This window comes from Heptranchias perlo, chromosome 7, assembly GCF_035084215.1.
Source record: "Heptranchias perlo isolate sHepPer1 chromosome 7, sHepPer1.hap1, whole genome shotgun sequence".
NCBI lineage: Eukaryota > Metazoa > Chordata > Chondrichthyes > Hexanchiformes > Hexanchidae > Heptranchias > Heptranchias perlo.
The window spans coordinates 74103056-74121250 of NC_090331.1; the positions used below are offsets into that span (position 1 = coordinate 74103056).

At 41.8% G+C, this 18195-nt stretch overlaps 1 protein-coding gene across 1 annotated transcript in view; it reads left to right on the top strand.

Annotated features, from left to right (window-relative positions):
- The window catches only part of LOC137323875 (protein unc-80 homolog), a 254762-nt gene that overhangs the window by 216307 nt on the left and 20260 nt on the right, over positions 1-18195 (top strand). The window contains exons 54-60 of the mRNA XM_067987905.1: positions 39-164; positions 2036-2159; positions 3048-3251; positions 5277-5461; positions 6362-6527; positions 9223-9402; positions 13980-14127. Of these exons, the coding sequence (XP_067844006.1) occupies positions 39-164; positions 2036-2159; positions 3048-3251; positions 5277-5461; positions 6362-6527; positions 9223-9402; positions 13980-14127 (1133 nt within the window). The remainder of the gene's footprint in view (positions 1-38; positions 165-2035; positions 2160-3047; positions 3252-5276; positions 5462-6361; positions 6528-9222; positions 9403-13979; positions 14128-18195) is intronic.

Sequence of the window (18195 nt, forward strand, 5' to 3'; positions counted from 1 at the left end):
CAATGAGATCTAAATTTTCTCTCAATGGTTATTTATAGGTAATGGGTGTTGTTGGACCATCCAGTGTTGCTGATGGTCTACCTCTTCTACACTTGAGTCCATATCTTTCTCCTCCTCTACCCTTCAGCACAGCTGTTGTTCGGCTTGTGGCATTACAGATTCAGGTATATGATTTTGTTGCTTAAAGTCATGGGGGTAAAATTTCCCGGGGGTTTCCCAATCTCCCATTCTAACTTCAGCAAAAACCCTGGAGAAATGGCACTAATGCACATTTGTGTCATTTTTCCAGAGTTTCCGCCATAGTTACGTCGGAAGATTGGGAGACCCCCATGGAAACTTTGTCCACCCACCCCGTGGTATTTTGTTCAAGCAGAACACTATTACTGGATAATCAAAACCACGCACACGCACACACCCTTTTTATTTATATATATATATGTTGTTGAATGAGTTTCTTAGACATTTAAATTCTCTGCTTTGAGTCCTTTTCAGCAGGAGCATCAGGGAAAAAAAATCCACACCACTTGAAAGGTAGAAATTAGACGGAATCCAATTAAATATGTACTTTTATTATTTAATGCTGTATTTAGTTTTGAGTTTTGTCCTCTTATTAAAAAGATAGTGATCTCAAGAAAAAGAGAGTTGGCTAGGGCACATATAATAGAGTTAAAAAGAAATACTGTGAATGCTGGAAACCTGAAATAAAACCAGGTAATGTTGAAAATACACAACCAGTTGAAAGATATTAGAGAATATCAAATGTAAAAAGGCCCAGAGTCATGGCTGGAGTTAAAGTTTCGGGGGGTTATTTTAGCCTAATCCACCCAGAGGGAAACTGCCGAGATTGGATCAGCCGTCTGTTTTACACCCTGCCCATTTTTACTTTCCATTGAAGTCAATAGAAAGTAAAATCGGGCGGGCTGTTTAACGGGCAGCTGAGCCGATCCTGTCAGTTTCCCACCAGGTGAGTTAGGTTAAATTTACCCCTTTAATTCTGATGAGGGGTCACACTCAAAATGCAACCTATCTTTCTCGGGTACTGCTTAACCTGCAGTGCAATTTCAGAATTTTTTGTTTTCGTTGCTAAAACCCTTAAATTAAACCCTGTCTCTTAACCATCAGTCCTCTTATATACGCCTCTGTCAGATGTAAATATCATAAAATTTAACCCTATGGTCCCGATATTGGAGGGGGTTGTAGCTGCCGGGAACCTGAAAGTGCGGGTAACCCGGAGGTTCAGCCGAATTTAACGGCAGGACGTCATTTAAATTTTTTGTATTCCATTTCCCAGCCGGTAGCCAGATTGAAAGGGTGGCTGGCTGCCATGCGGGAAGGCCAGCGGCACAAGGCCGCAGCCGGAGAGCGGAGAGGAGGGAGATTGAGATCAGAGGTGATGGGGTGGGGGAGGAGAATCGCAGGTGTAAGTGGGGGGAGATCGGACTATGGAGGTCGGGGAGAAGAGATCAGACCACGGACGTCGGCGGTGGGGAGAGATTGGACCGTGGACGTCGTGGGAGGGAGGGGGGATATCGGACCGTGGACGGCGGGGGGAGAGGAAGATCGGATCGCTTGAGGGGCCGCGGGAAGCACTCCTGGCTCCTCCTGACCTACAAGCTGTGCTGGAAAAGCACTTACCTGCTGGACACGGCCGTTCTCGCCTCCCTCCAACAGCCGGGTTTCCCCAGCCCGCAGGTGTTATATCTAAAAGCCTGCTAAAATTTGAGGCTTGCAGCCTCATTAAAATATTTAAATTATGGACCCTCCTCTCGAGAGCGGATTAGTTGCCCACCCCTCGACCTTTTGCAGGCGAGTTGGGGTCGGGTTTCCGACTTTTGAACTTTTAACCCCCGCTCCTCTCAGCCCTCCGGGGTGGGGGGTTAAAATTTGCCCCTATATTTCCAACCATGACACTGGCCCTTTTTATATCTGAAGACCACATCAACAGTGGATGGCTATTCTGTTATAGAGCTATTTGAAATGCTTTTAGAACTATTTAACCTATTCTAAGTGAAGTAATCATTTTTTTTAACGAAAGGCTTTGAAAGAAGACTTCCCTTTAAGCCATGTGATTTCCCCATTTACTAATCAAGAAAGAAGGGAAGGGATGCTACTGAATCTTCTGATACCATTTGTCCTAACAGTTGGAACTGGGAGCAAAGGTCTGTTATAATTATATTTAAAAATGGTACAGTTGCTTGTCGTCTGTTCAATTTGAAAAATAAAAAAATCATCAGAAAAAAGCAGTTTGTTGTAAGTTACACAACAATTTTGCACCAACAAAAATTGATGCATTATATAAAGATTGCTAGATAACTTATTCATAATAGCAAACGAAGTGTCATGATTTTTGGTTGGCTTTGTTTTCTTAAAGCATAACTTCTGTTTCACCAATAGATACCATAAATATTTGGAAATAGAGTGCCATTATTTATGATAGGTAGAGGATAAAATAAAATCTAATTTAACACAATCCTTAAAAAGAGGTGGCTGGTAATTGTAGAAAGTGTTGTATAAAGTATCTATTGATAATGGCCCACTACCTCTAGCCATAGAATACTGGACTCTAAATTAGGGGGGGCCCAGATTAAAAGATTAAATCTGGACCTCAACTATAATATTCAGTCTTTATTGCTGTTGATGGGAGGGTTTAGCGTCTTTCATTCAGACCAGTAGAAATGGTATCTTCTAATGGCAGGGAGCTTCAGCTTAAAATTAGGAGGTGACAGGCAAGAAGATCTATCCTTTTTTTCAGAGGCATGGTTGATCAAAGATTGGTTGATATTGATCACAGTTCACTGTGATTGTGCAAAGGTCTGTGGTCCAGATAACCCACTCTCCTAGCTGAAGGAGATCAGCTTGCAGGTGGAAAAGCATAATAAAGGGATAAAGAGGAGATGGGGAGCAACTCTCTTGGGAGATTTATCCATTAAAAGTTGTACTGGTGATATCTGATTTGAAATGAAACTATGAATCGTCTCTCACTGTGGAAAAACTATCAGATTGCTAGAAGTTTTCTTAAATGACATTAATCTTCCTCTGCGGTATAGATAGTCCCAACTTGGAGCAGCCTGAGGTTTTCCTGCTTTTACAGACTGTAATCAATATCCTCCTTCCACCACGAATCATCACTTCTCGCAGCAAGAACTTCATGCTAGAGAACTCTCCAGCACACTGCTCTACCCCAGGGGATGCTGGGAAGGACCTGCGGAGGGAAGGATTGGGGGAGTCCACGAGTCAGGCAGCTTATTTAGGTAATGTTGGAGAACATTTAATCTTCATCAATAGATAACAAAATATTAGTTTTATACAGACTTGAAACAGAAGTCCATACAGTGTTACAAAAAAATGGATTGAAAATATTTAGGTCTCACTAGCAGTCAGTCATTGTCATAATTGAAGCTAAGTTGATTTAATATTATACTATCTATCTAACTATGCCCTAGCATATATGTATATGTTCCCCAAAAGTAACTCTCAGACACATTTTTAAATTGAACAAGCTATGTCAGAGGTCATAATGCAGGACACCAACAAGGTTGAAAAGATTAGGAGAGAAGAATACGTAGCTCAAGAAATGGGACTAAGTGACGCCTAGCTTAGCTTTAAAAGTATGTAGATAAAAGAAGGAAGGTAAGGGGTTCCATAATTTTGAGATTCTAAGAAAGAATAAGCTACAATTAGAGACAGTGCAATTAGTTGTCATTTCAACGTGGAGGAAGAACATGTAGGATGGCATATTTGAAGCTAGAGGGAACTTCAGTGGGAGAATACCTATGGTAGCTTTGATAAAATAGAAAGGTACAAGAAAGCTAGAGGCTGGGGATGAATGAAGTATCACCTATTAGACAAGAAGTTTTGGTGTCCGAAAGCATCTCAAATAGGATCCTCTACTGCACCAGTGTAAAATTTTCACAGCATAATGTTCATTCTTGGTGCTTCTCTGAGCAAGACTGCCAATTTAAGTGTAAATGCAGTGATTCCACACTGTCAGCTGAAAGTTTTGCTGAAAGGCAGTGTGGGACAGAAGTTGGGCTACAACACTGTGGCATCAATTCTCTGACCCATGCTCCCTTCACGTGCAACTCCCCTCTGAGAGCACAGGATCCGTTGCATTTCCCTTTCAGTTCCAAATTAGGAACATAGAGTACAAGAGCAAAGAGGTTATGATAAATTTGTACAAGGCAATGATTAGGCTACAGTTAGGGTACTGTGCAGTTTTGGGAATCCCATTATAGAAAGGACATTAAAGCTATAGAGAGTATCAATATAGATTCACCAGGGTATTACAAATGATAAACTATAGTTATGAGGAGAGACTTGAGATCCTGGGCGACGATTTCCATTGGAGCAGAGAAGGCTGAGGTGATTTGATAGAATTTTTTAAATTATGAAGGGTTTTGATGGGGTAAATATGGATAATCTATTTTCTGTGATTGGGGAGTCTCAGTGACAAAAGGTCATTAAATTAAAATTTAGAGAGTGAGGATGGCGGTTAGCAGAGCTTTCTTTACGCAATGTGTTATTCGAACACGGACTGCTTTGTCACAAAGGAGCAGTTGAAGCAGAGAGCATTGCATCTTTTAAGGGAAAAAGTGGACAAATATTTGAAGCAAACGAAGATACAGGGTCTATGAGGAGAAAGCAGGGCAGTAGGATTAATTTTGGATTCCTCTAGCAAAGACTGATGGAACGAATTACCTCCTGTGTTGTAAATGTATATAGTTCTCTCCCATTTTTTTTCTCTCTACAGCTTGTGTTTTTCACTGTTTCTTTCCTACATTTAGTTGTTGATTTTCTTAATTATTTCCTGTGTTTTTCTACAGTCCAAGCAAAGAGTTATAAATGATGCAACTGGAAATACAATTTCAAAAAAGTTACTTACTGAAGGCTATTTCTTTAGGAAAGATAATACTGAGATGTTAAGTGAAAAACATTTGGTTCTATTCAAGAAAATTGAATCAATTTATAATTTAGAGAGACCACGATAAAAGTGCTCACCTGCATGCTGCTGGATAGCATTTTGTTTTAATTATGAGTGACTGCATTATATATGTAGTGTCAATTGAGTAGTCCATGGAAAATAATCAACATTTTTTAATGTCATTGCTTTTCAGTGCTCTTTTTCTCAAGTGAAGAGATAATACTTTGGTTTTCTTCCTTTTAATCCAGTCTACTATATTGTTAATCCAGTATAAAATATATTCAGATGAAGTTAAATCTCAGTAATGGCCTTATCTTATTTTTCTCTCTCTTTTAAATCTTTCTATGCCTGTTAGCATTAAAGGTGATCCTTGTCTGCTTTGAGCGTCATTTGGGTAGTCAATGGTACAAACTCAGTTTACAAGTTAAAGAAATGGCACTACGGAAGGTCGGAGGCCTCGCCATGTGGGATTTCATTGACTTTATAGTGAGAACAAGAATCCCTATCTTTATTCTTCTGCGTCCTTTTATCCAATGTAAGGTAAAGAAGATTCTCATCAGGATTTAACAATGGTTTTATTTTTATTTTTGGATGTGGTAATTGCCTTAAAGCTGCCACAGCATAATAGCTACAGAAATAATCCATATTATCTGTGATATTCTGTGAAGATTTCTATAATCATTTGTTATAGGCAAATACAATATTACTATTTTCTTTCGTTACTTGACCAAGTTAACCGTTAACCAGTTTATTTTGGGGTGGTTGTTTCAGACTTGATAAGTCGCTACATTTTGCCCTGTACTTCTGTGAGGTTTGCGCCTATCTGCAGCTTCTCAAGTAGCACCTCTGGGCTAGCATCTGAAATCCTTTAGTCTCTTCCAGCTCCTCCCTTGACTGCTTCCATGCCTTTTAATGTCTTGATGTATGATTGAACAAAATTTGCCCCCACAAACACCACAGGCTTCAAATGCAACTAAAAGCTTTTAAAGCATGCAAGACTTCCCACCCACAAAATCATGAGCTCCCAATGTAAGTGTTACATATGCCGAGAGTTCACTCTCTTAATTTAATGAGATGGGTCACAGTTTGAACGTGGCCTGCCTCCAACCAAATCAGCAGGTGCGGAGACTGTAGCGCCCACTTCCTTCTTGGTTTGCACCCAGGCTGGAAAATCTAGACTAAGATGTTTTTCACAGGGAGAGAGGAAAAGTTAAAGGCCAACTTGCGCCACTCTAGTCCATCTCTTAACAGCCAGTTCCAGAGCTTCGTGGGTAGATGTGTCATGCCAATCACCTGGCTGCACCTGAACTGGGGAATGGTATATACTGCAGCAAAAACCTATAAGAGGTAAAGATATATAACTTTTTAAATAGGGGTGAAATCAAAATGTTTTTCAACAAAGGCAAATTTATACTTGTTTTCTCTCTGGGATCCTTCTAGCTGTTAAGTCAACCAGCTGAAAATCATGAGGAAGTGACTGCACGGCATCACATTGTAGACCAGCTCGAGCGCCGGTTCATTCCAAGACCGCTCTGCAAGAGTTCACTGGTTGCTGAGTTTAACAGTGAATTAAAAATCCTGAAGGAGGCGGTGCACAGTGGATCAGGTAATAGTAGTCCAAGCAAACAAGTTTCTTTTCTTGTAGATTATTACAGGTCCAAATAAAATGTGCCCTCATAGTCTTATCCGCAGTACACAAGCATCCTAAATTTGGCACCTGATTCAATCTCTGGTCAGAGAGCCTAAGGCTGAGGATATCTGGAACTATGGTGATAATGCAGTAGTGATGATCTCCTTAGATTGAACTAAGAGGAGAATACGATTTTTAAGAATAACTTTTCTCCATGTATGTGCAATGGGGCCAATTCTGCGGAACCACACACACTGGAGGGCAATTGCACCACGGGTACAGGAGGATCATGGAATTGGGAGAGCAGGCCCAGTGCTCGTTTCCTACTAGGCTGCAATTTTGTGGTCTGCCACATTTTATGTGCCTTAGGACTTCCACCCATTTCATACCTTAGCCTCATCAAAGCCCCAGATTTCATGCAGAAATAATTAAATGAGCACCTAGCACAATTCTGTAGGATTTGACTGCAATAGCTCTTTTTTTCCTTGTACACCTATTTAGAAATGGGAATGAAGGTAGCTCCATGGGTGAAGGAGTTCCTAAAGTGACACAAGCTTTGTTTGTTTTTTTTGGCATGTGTACAGTACCTTTTCAGGATAGTGTTGTTTTCATTAGTCATTTTTCCATATTACTGAAATTTTTATCAATATTTGAGACAAATTTGGTGGGCCATTTTTTTTATTGTTTAAGGTAAGCTTATTTTTAACATGCTTCAAATACGAGGTGGAAGTGATACAAAAACACAAAGCATGCCAGGAAAGCTAGCAGACGCCATACGATATCTGCAGATCTTAGCAAACTTACCTGTCATTGACTGAGGACAATCACCTCAGCTTGTTCAGGACCAGCAGGGAGCCAGTGCAGAGCTTCACCACCTCCACCAAGGATACCTGCAGCCAACTTGAAGCATAGGGACAGCTAGACCAGTGATTGGCAAGGTCAACTGTTATGCCAAGGGCTCATTCCCAGCTACCAATGCAATATTAATGTACTTCGTATGAAGGCTTTACAACGTTAAAGGCGCTATATAAATTCAAGTTGTTGTTGTATCAAACAACTGACTGATGCATCAGTCACTGGCCTGCACTTTCATCTACTTTCCCAATGAACAGCCTAATGTCACTGCACTCTTGCGTTTCTCAAAGTACAAGAAGTCACTGATAGTTACAATATGATTGACCTGAATGACCATGTTTGTGTTACAATGGTTTGATGTGTGAAGCCCTTGGAAAATGTGAGTGTGGCAAAGCTTTCAATTGTAAGTTGCAGTTTGACTATGTGCCCAGCTGAAGTATGGGTATGCATGAATGCAATGAAAGAACTGGAAGATTGTGTGCGGCCTTGGCATAGGTGAGCAATAAATGTGGAACAGATTGACAGGTAATATTTGTGGCATGTAATTTGGGCCATGTACCTGGTACTGGTCCTGTTTGATAATCATACTTTGCGAGGTTCCTTAAGGTATACCATCTGCTTCTACATCTGTTTCTGGGTCGTGCAGATACCATACACAGCATTGAGCCTGGCTGGCATGTCTTTTTGCTCCATCGCCCCTCCCCCCCACCCACCACCCCAACCCCATGCTATCACTTGCCTTTAAATGGCTACATTCCTTTAAATTTTCCCGGTGGCCCTTAAGTTTATTCTGGATATCCCACTTCCTCCATTGGTGTGCTCCTATGCAGTGACCAATGTGCACAGGGAGTGTATTCTAATAATTTAACTTTTCAAGTTCAGTCATACATTGTGCACAAGAAATAGTATTCTCAGCACTGCAACGAAACTGCAGAATTGGCCCCATATGTCATGTTTGTGTTCTGTGTTAATGTAAACCATTTTTGTAATACAAGCCTAAAAATTAAGGATTAGTGCCCTTATTGTTCACAAACAATAGGAAAATCAATATAAGACTGTTTAATACTCTTGACATAAGATATAAAATAGAATAAGAATATAATTTATGTTTCTAGATAACTAACTATTATGCATTCAACATTATTGTTAAGCAATAAATTATTTTAGGGAATAAATTTATGCTTAGGCTATAATAAATGTATTTCTCCAACTTCCAGGCATCAGTGGCCTATGAGGGCAGCTTAGGGAGCTCAGTAGTATCACTAACCCACTATACTTTTTTTTTCCTTTGAAATACTTATTCTTTTCCCTCATGTTATTAAATTTCTTTACCTTATGAATTGCTCACCACCAAGTGTTGTATTGAGAGCAGGACAGACCAAGCCACCAATTTCTACACAACTGCTATCACTGTGCTTTCTGATTAGGAGGTGAGTGAGATGAACTGTCTCAGCTGGTATCTAATGGCCTGGCACAGAACCGAGTAAACTTGCCCAACTGAAATAAGCAATGACATGATCTAATGGTTTGGACTCAAATCACTCAAACTTTTGAGCTACCAGACTCCCTTTATATCCTATGTCCCCAGATGCAAACTGGCATAATTTCCCATTTTTCTCTACATAGAAGGAACAGGAAGTTGTGTCAACATAATCCCTTATTGACATAATACATTTTACTAATATTTTCTGCTCATTACATCTTTTTGTGCAAGACTCCTGTTACTGCTTTGCAGTTGATGAAAGTACTAAGACTCTAATCAGAATCTTGCAGTGCCATATTTGTCTCACGTAACTTGTTCATTATATCTTTGCAGCATACCAAGGCAAACCTTCCATCAGCACTGTGGGAACCTCCACATCAGCTTACCGCTTGAGTCTGGCCACCATGTCTCGTTCAAACACGGGGACAGGCACTGTGTGGGAGCAGGACAGCCAGCCTTCTCATCAGGCCTCTCAGGACACACTAAGCAGGACTGATGAGGAGGATGGTGAAAGTGAGCATTTGTCATTAACAGAGCTTTAATTCAACCTCGCATGACGATTGCTTTTAGTAGATTGAACATGCACTTTTTTCATTTCGACAGTCGTAATTTGCTTAGGGCTATGAAAAGTAGCATGAGCTGCTGTTTCTGTATTTAATACAACATGAGGTCTAAATTGAATTGTCTTTGAATGGCGCCTGCCAGCTGTTGAATGTACCTTTGTATTTTACAATATTTCCAATCAATAAATGACTCACCTATGAAATTTTTCAGCTAGCTTCAAATTTTCACAGACAGCCCTGATTCAGACTTGTGCCCAGTCTTGCACATACAGAGCATGATGACTAATATCAGGACAAAAGTTGGAATTTTTTGATAAAGGAACAAATTTATCCTAACTTAAAAATTCTTGATAGAAAATGCTGATTGAATTTTACACTATTGTTTTTTTTTTCCTGCTTACTTATAAATCTGACTCAGTGTGTAAATACACGTGACGTGACACTGAGCCAAACTGAGTAGGTTAGTCCAAAGTGTGATCCCTGATCAGTTCTGAGGTAGCTGATCTAAGATAGTGCAGCAGCGAAGTTGTGACAATTCGTGAAAGTAGAGTAGAAACACAGCTTGTGCAAAATGGACAGTATCAGATCGGCCGCTTGCTATCCGCCCCGCCTGATCAGTTCAATTCCATTGACTGCACTGAGACTGAATATTGGGTTTATAACAGGTGACCGATGCGATCCCGTTCTTCCCCCAGATGAAGCCCAGTGTCTCTGGGCTTAAAAAGTGGGGGGAAAATAGTCAAAAATTCTATTGATTCTACTGAATATTGATTGCCATTCAGTGAGGATAAGTTCAGCAAAAAACTTCTCGGAAGTCAGAAATCAGTTGTAGAAGTGAGAAAATAGGCCAAAAAACGCTCAAACGTTAACGAGCAGCCTAAAAGAACAGACTAACAACTAACCTATATGTAGTGGCTGAACTCGTTAAATAGCGCTGCTCAAGGGTCCTTGCTGTCTGTTAGCACCACGCTTTGCTGAGCGAGTTTATCATGTAGCAAGTCAGGGACTGGGGCAGCCCAATTTCACAAAACAGTTCTACAACAAGCATTGGACCATTATTTCAATGTTTTAAATGACCATTTTAAATACTTCTGGTATGAGACAGGTGGGTATGTGCTGCCCGCAATATTGGATACTTAGGCGTCCATTGTATGCCCGGAAAACAGGCGCAGCACCAATAAATGTCTAGGCCAGTGATTTTATATTTATAATGTCAAGGGGCACAGGGCAAAACCTGCCTTAGAACATTTAGATGCACATCACAGCTGATACCCTTTATAGGGAGATGTTTCCAAATCTGCAGACATTGATTCACCAGGCAACGTGGGGAAAGGACCATGTAACATTGAGGTAGATAAGGGTTTCCGATGGGCTAAATGAATATATGCATCATGTAGTATGATCTTAGGGCAGTGGTGGCATTGCTAGAATTAGCCTCAGCACCTTGGGAGTTAGGTAGAGGGAGAATCAGTTGGGTTCCTACTCCTGATCATTGTCCAGTAACTCCTGCTGGAAAGTGTACATGTGAACTATTTGCATATTTATTTTTTCTTTAGCTAAGAGTAAATAATACATAGTTATGGAACACTTACCAGACAGTGTTTTTTATTTAGAAAAGCAGCACTGCAAGTGCAATGTTATCATGCTAACTTTCACTATATTTAGTTTTTGAGAGCACACAGAAACCATTTAGAAAGACAGCTGGACGCTGCATCCCCATAGGAAGGCTTGTAAAATCAATGTCATGTTTGCACATCTTCATATAGCTGAATACAAAGTTGCATTATCAATGGTTTGTGTACAACCCTCCCTGTTAAGCATGAAGTGGTGTGTTGTAGCTAAAATACCATGACGGTGGGTAGGCAATGGCTCACATTTAAGGAACGAATACACGAATTGCAACAATTATGCATTCCTTTCTGGCGCAAAAACACAAAAGGAAAAGCGGCCCAACCATGGCTAACAAAAAAATTAAGGATAGCATTAGATCCAAAGAAGAGTCATATAAAGTTGCCAGAAAAAGTAGCAAGCCTGATTGGGAGCAGTTTAGAATTCAGCAAAAAAGGACCAATAGATTGATTAAGAGGGGAAAAATAGAGTATGAGAGTAAACTTGCAAGGAACATAAAAGTGGACTGTAAAAGCTTCTACAAGTATGTAAAAAGAAAAAGATTAGAGTAGACAAATATAGGTCCCTTACGGTCAGAAACGGGAGAATTTATAATGGGGAACAAGGAAATGGCAGAGCAATTAAACAAATACTTTGGTTCTCTCTTCACGGAAGAGGACACAAATAACTTCCCAGAAATGCTAGGGAACCAAGGGACTAGTGAGAAGGAGGAATTAAAGGAAATTAGTATTAGTAAAAAAATAGTGCTGGAGAAATTAATGAGACTGAAAGCCGATAAATTCCATGGGCTTGATATCCTACATCCCAGAGTACTAAAAGAGGTAGCCATGGAAATAGTGGATGCATTAGTTGTCATCTTCGAAAATTCTATAGATTATGGAACAGTTCCTGCAGATTGGAGGGTGGTAAATCTAACCTCACTATTTAAAAAAGGAGGGAGAGAAAACAGGGAACTACAGACCGGTTAGCCTAACATCAGTAGTAGGGAAAATGCTAGAGTCTATTATAAAGGATGTGATAACAGGACACTTAGAAAATATCAACGGGATTAGACAAAGTCAACATGGATTTATGAAAGGGAAATCATGTTTGACAAACCTACTGGAGTTTTTTGAGGATATAACTGATAGAATAGATAAGGGAGAACCAATGGTTGTGGTTTATTTGGATTTTCAGAAGGCCTTTGATAAAGTCCCACATAAGAGGTTAGTGTGCAAAATTAAAGCACATGGGATTGGTAGTAATATACTGGCATGGATTGAAAATTGGTTAACAGACAGGAAACAGAGAGTAGGAATAAATGGGTCTTTTTCGGGGTGGCAGGCAGTGACTAGTGGGGTACCGCAGGGATCAGTGCTTGGGCCCCAGCTATTCACAATATATATCGATGATTTGGATGAGGGAACCAAATGTCATATTTCCAAGTTTGCTGACAACACAAAACTAGGTGGGATCGTGAGTTGTGAGGAGGATGCAAAGAGGCTTCAAGGCGATTTAGACAAGTTGAGTGAGTGGGCAAATACCTGGCAGATGCAATATAATGTGGATAAATGTGAAGTTATCCACTTCGGAAGGAGAAACAGAAAGGCAAAGTATTATTTAAATGGTGATAAATTGGGAAATGTTGATGTACAAAGGGACCTGGGTATCCTTGTACACCAATCACTGAAAGCAAACATGCAGGTGCAGCAAGCAGTTAGGAAGGCAAATGGCATGATGGCCTTCATTGCAAGAGGATTTGAGTACAGGAGCAAGGATGTCTTACTGCAGTTACACAGGGCCTTGGTGAGACCACACCTGGAGTATTGTGTGCAGTTTAGGTCTCCTTACCTAAAAAAGGATGTACTTGTTATGGAGGGAGTGCAGCGAAGGTTCACCAGACTGATTCCTGGGATGGCAGGACTGTCGTATGAGGAAGATCGGGTTGACTCAGCCTGTATTCACTCGAGTTTAGAAGAATGAGAGGGGATCTCATTGAAACATATAACATTCTGACAGGGCTAGACAGACTGGATGGAGGGAGGATGTTTCCCCTGGGTGGGGGGTCCAGTACGAGGGGTCACAGTCTCAGGATATGGGGTAGAACATTTAGGACTGAGATGAGGAGAAATTTCTTCACTCAGAGGGTGTTGAACCTGTGGAATTCTCTACCACAGAAGGTTGTGGAGGCCAACTCACTGAATATATTTAAGAAGGAGCTAGATAGATTTCTAGACACAAAAGGCATCAAGGGGTATGGGGAGAGAGCGGGAATATGGTATTGAGATAGAGGATCAGCCATGATCATATTGAATGGCGGAGCAGGCTCGAAGGGCCAAATGGCCTACTCCTCCTATTTTCTACGTTCCTATGTGGGAAGAAGGGAGAAATAAAGAAGAAATGGAGATGGCTTCTAGAGGGAGCTTTCTTGGGTGCAAGAAGAAAAGTTCATATGGATTCTGAGTTAAAGTCTTTTCAAGGGCTGGTTTGCCCCTCTGATTCTCACCTTAAGAGGTTTATTTTACATCTTCATTGGAAGAATGGAGACTGCTACACCTATAATCTGCATTTACTGCCAATAATTACAATATCTGAAATATGGATGTTTTACACATGAAAAAATTTACTTCTGACAGTTATCAGATTCTTGGGTCACCAGTTTGACAACAGCCCAGGTGCACAGAAAAGGCAATTTAAACTTTCGTACTTTTAGAATATAAAAAATTGTAAAAATACTTTTACAACTTCTATAAACCTCATCATAGAAGTATTTGCTATTATTAAACTGCTATTATTGGGGGTTCCAGCATGTTTCACGCCAGCTTTATTATTTTAAATACTGTCATTGGTGCATTATAACTTTACTATTTGGCTAGGAAAAGAAAGCTATCTAAATAGGTTTTCCTTTCTGCCCTGCAGATGACACCGTAAGCATGCCTAGCGTGGTTAGTGAACAGGAAGCATATCTGGCTAGCAGTAGTCGAGGACGCCGTCGATTTTCCAGCCATGTCTCTAGCATGTCTGCTCCTCAGTCTGACTCTGGCCTCAGAATTTTGCCCAGCCACAGGTAAAAGAGCCAACAATTTCTATTACCTTCATTTAAATGCTATATAAATTATTACTAAATGTTATCGGTAAAATTCTAAATGTGGAGAAATGTAGTACAATATATGAGTGTATTGTCCAGTATGTTTAAACACTGCCCTATCTGTCAGTTTTCCTTGATTTGCAGCTTAGCATTGTTAATTAATAGCAACCAAATTAATAATTTAAGTGCACTCCTATGGAATACACCTTTGAAATAATGCTGGATTGGTGATGCCAGCTACTGATCCAGTTATTGTCTGCTTTATTACAGGATAGAGTATTGTATTAAGCACAATTTATGAAAATAGATATTTAATTATGATATCTAGTACCTTTACATACTGTGAACATATCATGTTTCTCACATCCTTACTGCAGTCAAAATTCAAGTAAATATTCGAGCTTGATTTCTTCCTCCGAGATTTTCCTATGTGGGAGAATGTGGAGTGATTTTGCAGCATTGTTTGTGGAACATTGCTCCCACTTTTGTGACATAAAATGAGGGGGTGGGGGGTGGACGACTAATCTGCTCTCTGGAGGCGGATGCGTCCTTAAAATATTTTAACGGGGCTGCTTGCTTCAAATTTGACCCCTGTTTCACATTTAACTCCTGGGCCCAGGTTTTCCAGGCTTCGGGAAACCCGCAGCTGATGGGAGGCGAGAATGGCTGGATGGAACAGGTGTCTTTCCAGCACTGTGGGCAGGAGGAGAAGGAATGCTCCCCCGCCCCCCAAACAAACCTATAAAACACCCCGTGATCGGGCCACCCACTCCTGATCGAATCCCCCCTCCCATGCAATCGGACTTCTGAACACTTCGAGTATTATGGTAGTTTTTGATAATTTTTTTCAGAGACCTCATTCCTTTTTTTACCGCACTTGTGTTGCACCGTTGGTCAAGGGTTTTATCGGCCAACTTTAGGACTTCAGTTTAGAGGAGCCCACATTCCCCCTTGCATAATTGGCACCTCCTTCGGCAAAGCAGTGTACATGTGTCTTGGAGGAAGAGGAGGACAATAGAAGGAACGTTTGGATGTCAAGGAAGCAAGTCTCTTGGCTTACTTGAAAACCACATATCAGCAACAGCAAAATTATCTTGACCTGACAGAGCTGGAATGCATGCGGAGGTTCAGATTCGCCAAGGAGACAGAGTTGTGCAACATGCTGTAAGAGGACCTCCAGCTGAACTCCAAGATGAGCTTGCACTGCCAGTGATGGTAAAGGTCACAGCAGCCTTGAACTTCTTTTGCTTTAGGATCTTTATGCAGGGACATGAGTAACATCAGCAAGTCTGCAGTGCACTGATACATAAAGCAGGTGACTGGTGCCTTTTTTGCAAAAGCAAGCAATTATATCACTTTCCCCATGGACAAGAGAGAACACTAGGATTTTTACATGTGGCAAGATTTCCCGAAGTCCAGAGTGTAACTGGCACAAATGTAACCCTACATGTTCCTGAACACAACAGTGCACCATACATGATACCACGAGGACATCTACTCAATCAATATGCAACTTGTCCATGACCATCTTTTTAAAAATTCATTCTCGGGATGTGGGCAGTGCTGGCAAGGCCGGCATTTATTGCCCATCCCTAGGTGCCTTGAGAATGTGGTGATGGGCCGCCTTCTTGAACCACTGCAGGCAGCAGTTTAATACAACTGAGTGGCTTGCTAAGTCACTTCAGAGGGAAGTTAAAAGTCAACAACATTGGTGTGGGACTGCAGTCACATATTGGACAGAACAGGTAGGGACAGCAGATTTCCATCCCTGAAGGATGTTAATGAACCGATTAGATTTTTATGACAATCTGATAGATTCATGGTTATTTTTACTGATACCAGTATTTTTATTTCTAGATTTTTCTTTAAATTGAGTTCACCTTCTTAACTGATGGGATTTGAATTCACGTTCATTGGATTATTAGTCCATGCCTCTGGATTACTAGTCTGGTAATATTACCGCTATACTACCGTACCCAATGTGTACAGGATAATTCAGAAGAATGTCCGTATTCATGACAGCAGTCATGATGCCTCGATTTTATCAAATCAAAATCAAATCAAATCATATCAAACTTATCAAAAAGATGGGATTTTTTTTGGCAGCCGCCAACTATAGGGTTCCCAACCCTCCCGGAATGCCCAGTAGTTTCCCGGAATCGGAAGTTCCTCCAGCAGCCCGGGACATCAACGATTTAAATTTTCCACCACACCCGCAGAGCCGCGACTGCATGGCGTGGAGTCGGGAGGGGGCTGGAGAGTCGGGAACAGAGGTTGTCGGTATTCGGGGAGTCTCGGCAATCGGGGGTGGGGCGAGGGGCTTTTAAATTGCATGCTCTCTGAAATGGGGGAGTTACTCGGATCCCCCTCTTCCCCCGCAAGCGGGGCTCCCCCTCTTCCCCCGCCCGCGGGGCTCCCCCTCTTCCCCCGCCCGCGGGTGGCCTCCTGGTTCTTGGAACTTGTCGCACAACAGCTGCTGGCGCGAAACCACAAACAATAATACTGAACTACAGGGGACCCAGTCTTTATAAGATAAATGCAATAACATTTGTAGAAGTCATGTGATCAGATGTCACGTGGTCAGAATGCCACGTGATCAAACCTCCAGGAATGACTCCAACCAAAGTTGGCAACCCTAGCTCACTGGGCCCCATCCACACCTGAAAAACCTGAGCAGAACAGGCCCAACACTTGCTCCGCTCAGAACAGCCCAATATCCCTGAGGGGTTTTAAAACTAGCATTAGATCCCTTATTAGCATTTGCAAGAGGTCTAAGTGCATTCACTCCTCTTGCAATTTCTTCTCTTTGCCCTTAAAAGCCTTCTCAAAACTTATCTTTATGGCCGAACGGTTGGTCATCTCTCCTAATTCTTCCAATCTTGCTTGGTTTCTCCACTCTCCTCCATGTAGTGTCTCGGAAAGTAATGTCTTCTTATGTTACAGGTAATACGTAGGGGTAAATTTTAACCCCTGGGGGTGGGTGGGCAGTGAAAATTGTTTTTTGGGAGCGGGACTGAATCCTAGCTCCAACCCGCCGACATCCAGGTTTGACCCAGACGCATCTGGGTGCACGCACGCTTCCGAAACCCCTGAAGCCCTGCTGGCACTCAAAGCCGGTGGGCCAATAGCTAAAGGTCCAATTAATGCCAGTGAAGCAGTTAAGGGGATTAAATTTTTGTGTATTCAATCAGACAAACGATTTTAACTTTCCCTGAACATGTCTCCCGCGGCCTCTGAAAGACGCCATAGAAATGGAGGCGATTACAGCCGGGCACCCATTTGGACCTTTAAACCAGTGATTGACAAGTGAAGAAAAAGTGAGTTTTTGCAGCAGGGCAATCAATTCTCTCAGACAAACTTTTGGCTGGGAGTTCTTTGTACTTAAACTGAGATTTTTTTGTTCACACATATTTACCTACATTTTGGACCCCCTCAATCTAACACCATCAGGATGGGGGAATTGATTTATTCAGTAGTACATCTGAGGAGGAGACACGTCACCATCCGCGGCAGGCACGGCGTGCAGTTCTGGGAATTGCAGCTCCACAAGACAGAGGTCCTACAGAAGAGCAGAGAGAGGACCAACTGAAGGGCCGAGGTCGCAGGAGGCGCTACCCACGTGAGAGGGTCTACAGACAGAGGCTGAGCTTCCTGGACCTCTCTGAGGAGCAATGCCTACAAAGGCTCAGATTGAGTCGCCAGGTGATTGCAGACATCTGCAGGCTCCTTTGTGCAGAGCTGCTCCCAGCTGGGCTTGGTAGCCATGCATTGCCCGTCGCAGTTAAAGTTATCTCTGACCTCAATTTCTTCGCCTCCGGATCCTTCCAAGGTGCCACCGGTGACACCACCAGGATCTCTCAGTTGTCTGCACATAAGTATATACGACAGGTCACGAATGGCTTGTTTGTCAGGACATCCGACTACGTCAACTTCCCCATCGACGACATCAGCCAGACTGAGAAGACAGTGGGTTTCCACTCTGCTGACTTCCCACTGGTGCACTGCGCAATTGATTGCACACACGTAGCAATCCGAGCACCTCCACAT